Source organism: Neurospora hispaniola, assembly GCF_033458365.1.
Source record: "Neurospora hispaniola strain FGSC 10403 chromosome Unknown B0T23scaffold_6, whole genome shotgun sequence".
Classification (NCBI taxonomy): Eukaryota; Fungi; Ascomycota; class Sordariomycetes; order Sordariales; family Sordariaceae; genus Neurospora; species Neurospora hispaniola.
Window position 1 is genome coordinate 3,244,754 of NW_026944411.1, and position 12,698 is coordinate 3,257,451.

Below are 12,698 nucleotides of genomic sequence, written 5' to 3' on the forward strand. Positions count from 1 at the left end.
CTATTTTGGATAGAAACAAGACACCCGTTCATAACAAATCACAAAAATCAGAAGCCAAGAAAAAAAAAAAAAAAAAAAAAAAAAAAAAAAAAAAAAAGAGCTGAACAAGTTTTCCCTTAAACCCCAACAATAGCGAAAATCCAGTCACAGTCACAGTCACACCTCTATGCCGTAAACTTCTAGATATCCTCACTACCCTCCCTCTCCCCACCGGCAGTAATAAACACCAGTCTCGTTCCATTCCCAGCCGTTTGCCAGACCTGTTTATCATTTTTGTCGTTAGCATCACCACCACTCTATTGACCAAATAAGAGGTTAAAGAAAAAAAAGAGAAGAAAAAGAAAAGGGGGGGGGGGGGAAGGGAAAAAAGGGGGGGGGGGGACAAAAATGACAGAAAGGGGAAAGTATGGAAGAAAAGAAGGGGAAAGAAGGGGGAAAAAAAGGGTAGAAAAAAGAAAAGAACGAAAAGTGGAAAGAAGAGAAAGAAAGGGGGAAAAGGGGAAAAAGGGTAAAAGAAAGGAAGGGAAAAAGAAAAGGGGAAAAAGGGCAAAAGAAAGAGAGGGAAAAAAAAAAGGGGGGGAAGGAACAGAGAGAGAGGAAAAGAAAGGGAAAAGAAAACAAAAGGGGGCAAGAAAGGGGGCAAGAAAGGGTAAAGAAGAAAAAGGGAAGAGTAGAAAAAAAGGGGGCAAAAGAAAACTCACATCCAAATCAGTATACTCATCCAGCGCACTCAACCACTGCTGCTCCGTAAACCCCTTGGCAATCACCCGTTCCTTCACCTTTCTCAAACTCATCTCCACCCCAAACTCATCTTCCTCTTCCTCTTCGTTGTCCAGACCATCATCGGGCCTGCACGCCCCGCTATCCGCCAAGCCCTTAACAAGATTATAAATCCTACTACTAGCATTCATCGCCCTCTTATTGCCAGCATTCCTATCATCCTGCGCCAGCGACTCCTTGCTAGCTTCCACCAGCCGCAGGGCTTCATCAACATCATCTTGCGTGACGGTATTGCTGAACCTCAGCCGCGCCAAAGCCTGCGCAAGACGGACGACACCTAGCAAAGTACGGGGGGTGGTATGCCCAAAGTTCTGGTTCTTCTTCTCTGCGCGCTTTTGCTGTGCGCGCAGGCGGACGTAGGTTTTCACCATGTATTCGGAGACTGCTTGCGGGACGACGGGGCGATACTCGCGCGCTTTGGCGACGTAGGCACGGACTTCCTCGGGGGAAAAGACGGATGACTCGGTACCGGAAATGTCGGGGTGGCGGTTGTGCATGTGCACGTAGGCGACGTGCTTGGCGAGTTGGGCGTCCGTGTCGCGCGTGGGCGTGTCGAGGAGGAGGAACATGATGTCGAAACGGGAGAGTAAAGCGGCGGGGAGGTTGATGTTCTCGACGGCGGAGAGACGGGTGTTGTACCGCCCGTAGAGCGGGTTGGCGGCCGCGAGGATGGAGGTGCGCGCGTTGAGAGTGGTGGAGATGCCGGCTTTGGAGATGGAGATGGTTTGCTGTTCCATGACTTCGTGGATGGCGGTGCGGTCGTTGTCGTCCATTTTGTCGAACTCGTCGATGCAGCAGATGCCGTTGTCGGCGAGCACGAGGGCGCCGCCTTCGAGAACCATTTCGTCTGTCACGGGGTCGCGCATCACGGCGGCCGTGAGACCGACGCCCGAGGAACCGCGGCCAGACGTGTACACGCCGCGCGGGGCTACCTTGGAGATGTACTTGAGCAGTTGCGATTTGGCTACACCGGGGTCACCCATCAGGCAGATGTTGATGTCGCCGCGGATCTTCATGCCGTCGCCGACTTCCTTGGTGACACCGCCGACCAACAAAAGGAGGAGGGCCTTCTTGACGTCGAGGTGGCCGTAGATTTCGGGGGCGATGGACTTGGCGAGGTACTCGTACGTGTTGCCGGTCTGTTGGAACTTGGCGATACGGCGAAGCAGGGAGGGGTCGATCTGCATCTCGGTGTAGGCCTTCTTGTGCTGGACAATGTGGTGGGCCTCGAGGTAGGTGTCGGTTAAAAGACCGGCGCGCATGGCCTTGAAGCCGGTATAAGGAGTAGGGAGGAAGATTCCCGAGATGTCGACAATGTCACCGGGGTGGACATTTCTGACCAGACTGCCGTACGCAAGCACGGTAAGGGTACGGGGAATCTGACCGATGGGGACCTGCTCGGCGAGTTCCTGGATCTTGATCTCCTGGAAGGGCAGGAACTTGGAAGCCCGCGACGACGGGTACAGCTGACCCTTGGCCTGGTTCTCCTTGCAGTCCTTAGATGGGCAGAGAGTCAGGGGGGCGTACTGCTTGTCGGTGACGGGCTGGAAGATTTCGCAACCGCAGCGGTCGCACGTGTAGGCGCCAACCTGGACAATGGGCTTGACGTCGGACACACGGGTAGCAATACCGCGGATGGTGATGAGGTGGCCAAGGTGGTCGCCGCGTACTTGGCGGACCGACAGGGCTTTTTGCGGGCCATCGGCGGTCATGGTCCTGGGCTTGAAGACGAGGGTGTAGCGGCGGGTGAGCTGGGCGGGGTATGTGTCGTTGAGCATGTCGGGGTCGCGCAGGTTCTCGGCGGCCTCGGTGAGGGTGCGGTTGCGCTGTTGGCGGTTGGCCATGAGGACGTCGAGCACATCGTCCTTGAATGTGATGTCGTTGCTGGGCTGGGGCATCAGCTTGTCGACGGCGCGCGAGAGCACCTCGACGTAGTGCTTGGTGTTGCGCTCTACCGACTCGACGAGCTTGAGGCCCTCGTTGACATCCTCCTCCCATGACTGCAGGTCGTCCAGGTCGATGACGATCTCGTTAATCTTGCGGTCGGCCAGTTCCTGGAGAAGCTCTTTGTACTTGTGGCGGGGAGCGCGTCTCCTCGCTCTTTCGGAGCGGCGCTGTTCCTGGGCATCGTCGTCGTCCTCGTCCATAAAGTCATAGTCGTCGCTGAGGTCGTCCTCGTTGATGTCGATGTTGCCTAGGGCATGGGTGATGGAGTCTTGGGGCGAGGTCTTGAAGTGGTCGAGAAAGTTTTCAAACGCGGCTGTTGTTCGTATCGTTGTAGTTAGCTCCCAGCCTGCCTCTTGCGATCCATCCTCGGCGCTTCGATCGAGAAGCCATCAAATCAAACTTTTCCCTCGGCTTGGAGTTGTAATGTATTCATTCATCACCTACACATTTGCGCGTCGTAGTCGACGGGGGCGGGGTATCTGAGGAGCGCCATGGTGAGAGATGTGGTGGGTGGGATATGGCGCAAGTCGCTGTGTAGTCAAAGGTCTGGGGATTGTTCGATGGGGAATTCGACTTTGTTTTTGTTGGATGAATGTCAACATTGAGTGAATGGAGAAGCATGAAAGAGTGGGTCCTCTGCCCATTCAGTTGACTGTCGCGGTTCCATTGAGTCGCGATGAGACGCGGTCCAGCAAAGGAATCTTTAATGGGCGGCCCGGGGGCCACTTACAGGCATCCCTAGACACTGGAGAATGCCCCTGGCAGGTGGCAGTGAGTGGCAGGAATGATTTATACCTAGATACAGGAGGCGTGTCAGTGTTGTTCAGGAACTTGATTCTCGACTTGAGCTTCATGGATGTCAACCATAAGAGTGTGAAGTGAACACATCATCTGACACCATTGAGTTACTTGTAAAAGGTCATACTCCAAGTACGACGCTGTTCATCATCAAATCATCCTTATTCCGTGAAATTCTGCTTGTTCTATCGTTACAACTCTGGATATCTTGTTCCTTCAAGATGACGGCTTCCTTAATGCTCATGTATCGCCCTAACAATTACACGCCGCTGTAGTGTACCTGCGCTGGGACATGCCCGAAACCCCCCTGTACCAACCAGGTCCTGGCGTGCCTCGGCACATGCAAACTGGGGACAGCTGGAGAAGCTCCAATCGGGCTCCAGCCGCGGCTCCAGGTCTCCCCAATCAGCTGAAAACAACACCAATCATGCCCCTGGATCTCCGCCCAAGAACCCGGGGATGGGGCGGATTCCCGATTCCCGTTCGGTGTGTAATTGTTAGGTCGACTCAGCCAAGCTAGTAACCGGCTGAGGTACGGTCAGGACTCTTTCATCTGTCATCTCATCATCGCCTATGCCAAACACCACGACGACAGCTTCACCACCACCACCATAACAAGTAGTCGACACCGACGACGACGACGACAACAGCAGCCACCCACCATGGCTCCCAGAAAGAACGCGCAGTCTACCGCTGCCGAAATCTCCCTGGTCCATCTCCAAAACTGCTTCGTCAACCTGCCACCGTCACTGGCCTCCCTGCTCTCCAATGTCAACACGGTAAGACACCCAGTCATAGAGTGGAAGAAGATGACCATCGTACGCTAGCTGACACAAAACCACCCTCATAAACAGCCCGCCCAGAATGTCATCGTCGAGCTCAACTACCGCGTCCAGTCGACCCCTGACGCCATCGCTTCAGGCGCCCCCGCCTCGGTCAACAAAAACATCTATGTAGGCTGGACCGGCATGCCCAGCAAGCGCAAGGTCAACCCCATGGTCGGGAGTCACGGCATCGACAGGACACGCTCGACTTCCTCCCGCGACCAGGAAATCCCCCTCGTCGAGATCGACACCACCCTGGCCGGCACCCTGGGCCTCAAGGAAGGACAAAAGGTCATGGCCACAGTCCACTTCGACCCGCCCATGGCCACCACCGTCAACATCGAGCCCCTTACACCCGACGACTGGGAGATGATTGAGCTCCACGGCACCTTCCTCGAAGACAACCTCCTATTCCAAGTCCGCGCCATCCCCAACCCCGTCTACGCTCCCGGCGGCGTCCCCTCAATACCCCATCCCCTCACCCTACACTTGTCGCAAACGTCAAAGGCCAACATCAAGGTCATCTCCATCGATCCGCCTCTACCCCCAGACGCCCCATGCGCCAAGATCGCCCCCGACGCCGAGATCATCGTGGCCCCCAAGGTCCGCTCCAAGACACGCAACAGCAAGGATAACAGGAGTGTGGGTGGAAACTCCAAAAAGAGCGGCAAGAGTTCGGCAAGCACAAGCAGGAGAAAGAAGGAGGACAAGAAGCCGCCCGTGTTTATGAGGGGTATCGACCGGAAGCATCTCCAGGAATGGTTCGACGACGAGAAGCCGACCGACGATCTGACCGTATGGGTTGACCGCGATTTGTTGACAACCGGAGACTTGAAGGGCGCCAAGCACGTATCTGTTACTGTGGTGCGCCCAGCTGGCCTACAACCGACCACCGATGCCCCTGTTCAGCCAGAACAGGTCGATCCGGCTTCGGCACCATCAACCAAGATTGTGGCTCACCTCCGCGGATGGGATGACCCACCTGATGGACAAGTAGCTGCTCTTTCCTCGCCTCTGGCTGCGGCACTGGGAAGCCAAGGTATGGTGGGCGGAGTGGTCAAGCTTGAGGTGGCTTCGTCTCCCTTAGGCAAGAAGAGCGTGGACAAGGACGGTGTTTCGCGTGCTTCGCTCACAAAAATCAACATCTATCCGTTTGCTTCACCCAAGACTGTGGTTTCTGCTGGTTTAAAGTTTGGTGGTCAGTCCAAGGCGGAAAAGGAGGAAGCGGCTAAGCAGGTCAACCACATCTACGGACCTGAAGGCAATGGGTTACTGTCTGGACCTATCACAGATGGTCAAGTGCTGGCGCTCTATGATGGGCTTGACTGCCCCCGTGGCTGGGAGGGCGGTATCATCAAGTTTGAGCCTGCGCCTGCCACTCAGGCATCTGGAAAGAAGCCTTTGAGCTGGGTTATGGGGTCTGACTGGAAGGTTCCTATTTCTGTTCAGGCGCCTATCGGCAAGCCAGCGTGGTTGACAGAGGGCGAAGGTAACTTGGCTCTTGAGACCTCTGATTCGTTGCTTGTGGGCATTGATTCGTTGCTTGAAAAGTTGCAGTTGCACCTGACCCATATGTCATCAGTACTTCTTACTGGCGGCCAGGGTTCCGGCAAGACATCTGTGGCACAGTCCGTTGCCCGTACCTTGCGGTCAACCCAGCTATATCACACTACCTACTTCCCGTGCACAAAACTTGTCAATGATGAGAGCCGGATATCCAACATCAAGGAGACTCTTAATCACCTCTTCATGGCAGCGAGCTGGGGCGCCAGACTGGGCGGCAAGGCTGTTGTTGTTCTGGATGATCTCGATAAGCTTTGCCCTTCGGAACAAGAATTGCAAGTCGGAAACGACAATGCCCGGAGCAGGCAAATCAGTGAAGCGATCTGCTCCATGGTCAAGCAATACTGCGGAAGAGACAGCAACGTCGTTTTGCTTGCCACCTGCCAGGGCAAGGACTCACTTCACAACGTCATAGTCGGCGGCCACGTCGCCCGTGAAATCGTTGACCTGAGTGCTCCTGACAAGGAAACCAGACGCCGCATCATGGAAGCCCTTACCAAGAAGGACGCCGTGCCGGCAGAGAAAACCACTGGCGAAATTGCCGACGGAGATCTCGACAGTCGCCCGCCCACCCGCGACGGCAGCACCACCGGTGGCGAAGACGGCGACGGCTGGATGGAAGGCTCTAACCATTTCCCGTCCAAGAAGGCCTCCAAAAAGTCCAGCGGCTTTGTCCTTGACGCCGACCTCGACTTCCTCGACATCGCCGGCCAAACCGACGGCTACATGCCCGGCGATCTCATTCTCCTCATCTCTCGCGCCCGCAACGAAGCCCTCAGCCGGTGCGTAGGTGAAGCTCTCGACAAGGACGTCTCCACCATCCACCTCGCGCGCGCCGATTTTGACGCCGCCATCTCCGGCTTCACACCAGCCTCCCTGCGCAACGTCACCCTCCAAAGCTCATCCACCACCTTTGCCTCCATCGGCGGCCTCCAGGAAACGCGCCAGATCCTCCTCGAAACCCTCGAATACCCCACCAAGTACGCGCCCATCTTCGCCCAGTGTCCTCTGCGCTTACGTTCCGGTCTGCTCTTGTACGGCTACCCAGGCTGCGGCAAGACCCTCCTCGCCTCCGCCGTCGCCGGCGAATGCGGTCTCAACTTCATCTCCGTCAAGGGTCCCGAGATTCTCAACAAGTACATCGGTGCCTCGGAGAAATCCGTGCGCGACCTCTTTGAGCGCGCCTCAGCCGCCAAGCCATGCGTTTTGTTTTTCGACGAGTTCGACTCCATCGCTCCCAAGCGTGGCCACGATTCCACGGGCGTTACTGATCGCGTGGTCAACCAGCTTTTGACGCAGATGGACGGTGCCGAGGGACTGTCGGGTGTTTACGTGCTAGCAGCCACTTCGCGACCGGACCTGATTGATCCTGCGCTGTTACGTCCCGGTCGTTTGGACAAGTCTTTACTGTGCGACTTTCCTAACCTGGAGGATAGGCTGGACATCATCAAGGCTCTTACGCACAAGGTGCGCGTGGCAGAGGAAGTCTGGTCCTCTGAAAAAGATCTGCTGGAACTGGGTAAGCGCACAGATGGGTTCACTGGTGCGGATCTGCAGGCGTTGGTGTCGAATGCGCAGTTGGAAGCTATCCATGATGCCTTGGCTGATATGGGCACGGGTATGGTTTCGCATGCTCGTCGGGGCGTGGAGTCCAAGTCATCGGGGAAGAACGACTTTGTGCAGTTCCGGTATGGAGATGACGTTGACGGCACTGTGGCGAAGAACACCTCCGCTCCGAGAACCAGAGCTGCAGAGTTGGCGGAGAAGGCGGCCATTAGCGCTAAATTGGAAACACTCAAGATGATGCAGAAGAAGGCGGCTAGACAGGCTGCTGCTTCTAATCAGATGAATGGAACGGATGGAAACAAGGCAGTTAATGGCAAGGCTGGTAGTGGAAAGGAAGATGCTGGTCAACAGGTGGTGGTGAATTGGAAGCATTTGTACAAGGCGCTGGATGCTACGAGGGCGTCGATCAGTGTAAAGGAGAGGAAGAGGTTGGAGAGGATTTATCATGAGTTTGTGGTGGGCAGGAGTGGGGAGATGAGGGATGGGCAGGCGAGTAATGAGATTGGGGGGAGGAGTAGTTTGATGTAGGGGAGGGACTGCCAGGTGGAAGGAACTGGTAGAAGTCGATTTGGACTTTTGGTTAGAAGTGTGTAATGTATAGATCTAGAATAACAGCTGAAGACATAAAGTAATAAGGGTTAATTAGTTGAGTTGAGTCGAGCTGTGGCTGTTTGGTTGCCTGGCTGGCGAGGGGGTGTCCGATAGCCGCCGGTTTGTTTACTTTGGGACTTTGGAAATTCAGGGGCTCAACTCACAACCCCGAAGCCGGCTCTCGGGGACAGCCGTCAGCGGCGATAATCGTTTGTCAGCAACGTTTCAGTGGATACGACGGACGGCTGACGGCTGCCTAGTAGAGTTGCTCAGCGGCGTCCCAGGTTACTTAGGTCAGTTCCGGAAGGCTACCGTGGCAGCCGGACCACGATCCCCTGTCTGGGCCTATCTGTGACTGCAACGGCTATCAGATGGTTCAGCGCGTGGGGGGGGGGGATGCAATGAAACGTTCGACTTACTCAGCCCTAGTTTTAACTTTCTCGCTCTTCTGGATAAAAACATCTTACGAGACTGACATATGTAAGTTACTCACGTCCTTCACCTTCCCTTTTACATAAAAATCTAACTGGCATTTTGGAACAGATCAAGGCCAGTGTAGCTGGATACTCTCATCACTCACTCACCACCACCAACACCACCACGACGATTACTGGGAGAGTAAATTGTCAAGATGACAGTCAAACCCATCACCACCCCCCTCGGGCACTCCCTCCCTCCTCATACTCCGCACGCCCTCACTGTCCACCTCCCCGGGTGGGACACCTTCATCCGGCTTCGCGATGGTGACCAGGAAATAGGCAAGCAGCTTAAGAGCATGTATCCGCGGTTTTCACCCCTTTCGTGTGTTAAGGAGGTTCGTTTGCCCCTTTTTTTTTCCCCCTTTCTTCTTTTGTGCCTCTCTTTTTCGTTCGCCCCCCTCCCCTTGTCCCTCTCTTCCCTGTATCACTCACTCTCTTTCACTTCCCTTTGTCCTTAGGTTCTCAGTATACTTCGGAGGAAGGTAAGTAGCTAACAGGAAAATGTCTATTTAGTTGGGCATCAAACTCCTCACCCACCTCTCTTTTGCGTATCCAGAATCAGAGTCAGACATCTCCCCCACCACCCACGGTTGTCTCCCTTTTACCACCCCCGACGCGTTTTCCCTAGCCGCAGCGCACTGCATTTCGCACCATCGGGCGGATGAACATCGGTATAGTGATAGCGATGTTTCGAAAGTGGAGTTTCGGGTTGTTGAGTTTTGGGGGGTGCCTCTCGTACCTAATTCTGCCGCCGATGCGACTGCGACTGCGAATGGAACCAAGACTGCGACTGCCACGGACAAGGTGAGGCTGTATCTGGTCATCTACCCACTACCCAAAGCAAAAGGGATCATGGGCGTCTGGACCAATCCCGGTATAGGCATTTCTACTCGTCTCGCTGAGGTTCTCCTCCCTTTTGTTCCCACCTCCTCCGATGGCGACGGCGATAGTTCCTCGCCCGAGGCCGAGCAAGGTGGTAGAGATATGAAGGTATTGGACTGGAAAGCCAAGGGGTCAGATTTCATTTCTGGCACTCCCATCAAGGAAGACATACCCGAACCAACATACCTCCCCGAATCCGACGCGCACGAAAAACTACGTGAACGAATCGTCGCGCTCTGTCAGCGTATGCCGCGCGATGTCGAACTCGCCTCCCGATTAACGACCAAAGACGTGTTCTTGTACACAACTGGCATGGCGGCTGTTTTTCGCTTGCAAGAGGCCTTCTTGAACGCTGGACGGAGAGGACCGGTGGTGGCGCTGGGAGCGGTGTTTCATTCTACGTTTCATTTGTTTGAGGAACTGGAGGGGACCACTACCACCAATGGAGAAGAAGGGTTCAAACACTTTGGGGAGTGCGAGGATTCGGACAAGGTGATGGATCAATTGGAGGAATATGCAAAGGGGTTGAAGCAAAAGGGAAGGAAGGTGGGGTACGTGTTTGTGGAGTTTCCTAGTAATCCGCTTGTGGTGAGCGTGGATTTGGGGAGGTTGAGGAAGATCGCTGATGAGTACGATTTCCCGGTTGTTGTGGACGACACGGTCGGGTCGTTTTGCAATCTCGATGTGTTGCCGGTGGCGGACGTGGTGGTTTCGTCTTTGACGAAGACGTTTAGTGGGTATGCCGATGTGAGTCTCCCCTTTGCTAGATTTCACCCCTTTTTGGGTGTTGTCTTTCCCTGACTTGTTTTTTTCCCCTGATTTGTCGTTCCTCTATGTATCTCAACAAAAACCTCTTTCCTCCGAAGAGCGCATACTAACTATCAACAAAGGTAATGGCCGGCTCAGTCCTCCTCTCCCCCTCCTCGCGCTACTACTCCCTCCTCTCCTCCACCCTCACCACCACGCACCACAACGCCCTCTCCCCATCTGACGCCGCCCACCTCCTGTCCAACTCCACCTCCTACCTCGCCCGCTCCGACACGCACAACCGCAACGCCCAGAAGCTCGCCTCTTTCCTGCACACTTATTCCACCACCCACCAACCCCCCCGCGTCATCTCCCGAGTTCTGTACCCCTCCATTCCCTCCACTACATCCTCCACCACGGGAACCGGTTACTACCAGCAATACATGCGCTCCAGTACCGCCCCGGCGCCCACCGGGCCGCCCTACGACGAGATGGAGGGCAACGACTTCTTCACCCCCGGCTTCGGATGTTTGCTGTCCATCGATTTCTCGTCAAAGAGAGTGGCAAAGGCGTTCTACGACCATTTGCATGTGCACCAAGGTCCCCATATCGGCGCGCACCTGACGATTACTATGCCTTTCAACGATTTGCTGTGGGGTGCAGAGGAGAGAGAGCGGAAGTATCATGCGGGGTACGGAGCGGTGCCGGAGCAGGTGAGGGTGAGTGTTGGGTTGGAGGAGTGGGAAGACTTGAAAGAGGTGTTTGAGGAGGCTTTGAAATTTGCTGAGGAGGAGGCTGTGAAGGAGGCTGCCTGCTGAGGAGGAAGGAGGGGAAGGATTGATGGGCTTGTAGTGTGTGTGTTTAGGTAGTGATTCCCCCTCGTTGTATTGATTACCTACTAGAGGTAGGCACGATGGGGGGGGGGTACTTGAAGACTGAGTGTTAATTTATGTTTAGTTGCAATACTATCCAGTGGTATAGTGGTAAGAGGTGTCGAGTGTACCTCCCAACTTAAGTAGACATGCTGTATCCAACAGAGGATGATAGGAAAACTCCTGTGCTCGCTTCTTCCTTATTGGTCTCTTTCCTTCGTTAGTTACGTGGCCAAAGATGCCCCGCTATTCTCACCTTTTACACTTACCGCATTACAAGTACGGTCTGTGTTTTTCTTCTACTGCTCCATCTCTTCCAAGGTTGTTTAAGACTTCCAACCTATACAGGCACCAGGTCTCCAGCATAACCACCTGAACCCTCGAGACCGAACCTTTTAGTCGACCTTTGCGAACTATCAAGAACGCGTCTCAACGTTGATGAGTCCAGTACCGAGACTGTTGAATCCGAGATCCAGCAGCAAGAAACACTCCCCGAGAATGCACCAGGAACCCGTCCAGAACGCTTTTGGACTCTCGATACAACTATCGAAAGCGTCAAAGAGACAAGCGCTGTTCTCTCCACGCTCTCTAATCCCCGTCAAAAGGCATTACCATTGACGAAGCAAGATCACTAAATTTACGGCCATTTCTGGTTCTACGGTTGCAATGAATAAAGTGATGTTTGAGCAGGCAGGCTGGCAAAATAGGTAGGTAGGCAAAGAGGAAGTGTATCGTCTCCCACACTAATACAGTCAAGCCGCCAATAGCTCCACGCTATGGTGTCAGGCAGGTATCCATCGCTCGACGCCCAGCGGTGGTACACTGATATACCAGCCTACCGAGTTCTACATCATCTTTGAGAGATTTCAGCTGCAATCACCAATCCAAGCTCTTTCTCTCATAGCTAGGAATATACCGACAATTGCATAAAGGGCCTCGGACGCCAAATCACAAGGAGTTAAGAGTGGATAGGTAGCTGGAAAACAAGTCTTGGAGTCAGAATATGTATCAATAGGTACCTAGTCACCCCACAATATCTTCATCGTTTTATCTGCTATAGACTTCATTTTGGGTTCAATTTGAATATGAGGGTACACATTCAGCAGTGAGATGACTGTAGACTTGTAACGTGAACTGTGATCTGGATGACGGATCGTTCGCATGTGTGAACTCGCAAGTTCGGCGTCTGCCTCGTGCTGTCACCGTTGGGCCGTTGCGCAAGTCCTCGCTGATTCTATAACATGGTAATTAGCTTTGGTTGAGTAATTGTGAGTCGGAAGTTGAGATTTATCGAGTGTGGTTGGGCTTTGGATGGTAAGGCATGGGGTTATAAACTTTCGCATGTCATGACAAGAAAGCTTTATGAGTGATTTGGACTTTGGGTAGGGAAAGACAAGTAAGGAAAGCCGTGGATCATGACTGGAAGAAAAGGCTAACCACCCGGGAAGTAAACAAAGCAAAACAAGAAATAGAAATCAGTACTACCATACCCAAGATATTTATTGGAGTACTAACTGTATGATACTACGTGTCCGCGTCGCGCAGTATATAATCAGCTCGTGGAGGCTTGGGTGACCGGCTGTTAGGTTGGTATGTCGAATGTGTAGAACACTCGGAGAGGTTCGGTTGCAAGAGGCAGTCATCAGATG

General features: G+C 53.9%; 3 protein-coding genes across 3 annotated transcripts; 2 read left to right on the forward strand and 1 right to left on the reverse strand.

Moving 5' to 3' along the window:
• Nucleotides 1-97: 97 nt before the first annotated feature.
• On the reverse strand, nucleotides 98-3,367 carry B0T23DRAFT_385666 (DNA replication licensing factor MCM7). The gene is made up of 3 exons (XM_062837555.1): nucleotides 3,172-3,367; nucleotides 702-3,040; nucleotides 98-260 (listed from the first exon to the last, which is right to left on the reverse strand). The coding sequence occupies exons 1-3, from the start codon at nucleotides 3,218-3,220 to the stop codon at nucleotides 180-182; spliced, it is 2,469 nt and encodes an 822-aa protein (XP_062691238.1). The 5' UTR covers nucleotides 3,221-3,367; the 3' UTR covers nucleotides 98-179.
• Nucleotides 3,368-3,944: 577 nt separating this feature from the next.
• Nucleotides 3,945-8,012, forward strand: B0T23DRAFT_363145 (P-loop containing nucleoside triphosphate hydrolase protein). Its single transcript, XM_062836318.1, has 2 exons — nucleotides 3,945-4,304; nucleotides 4,380-8,012. Exons 1-2 carry the CDS (start codon nucleotides 4,188-4,190, stop codon nucleotides 8,004-8,006), a joined length of 3,744 nt encoding a protein of 1,247 aa, XP_062691239.1. The 5' UTR covers nucleotides 3,945-4,187; the 3' UTR covers nucleotides 8,007-8,012.
• Nucleotides 8,013-8,562: 550 nt separating this feature from the next.
• On the forward strand, nucleotides 8,563-11,202 carry B0T23DRAFT_385668 (pyridoxal phosphate-dependent transferase). Its single transcript, XM_062837556.1, has 3 exons — nucleotides 8,563-8,883; nucleotides 9,062-10,177; nucleotides 10,321-11,202. Exons 1-3 carry the CDS (start codon nucleotides 8,701-8,703, stop codon nucleotides 10,993-10,995), a joined length of 1,974 nt encoding a protein of 657 aa, XP_062691240.1. The 5' UTR covers nucleotides 8,563-8,700; the 3' UTR covers nucleotides 10,996-11,202.
• Nucleotides 11,203-12,698: the final 1,496 nt, after the last annotated feature.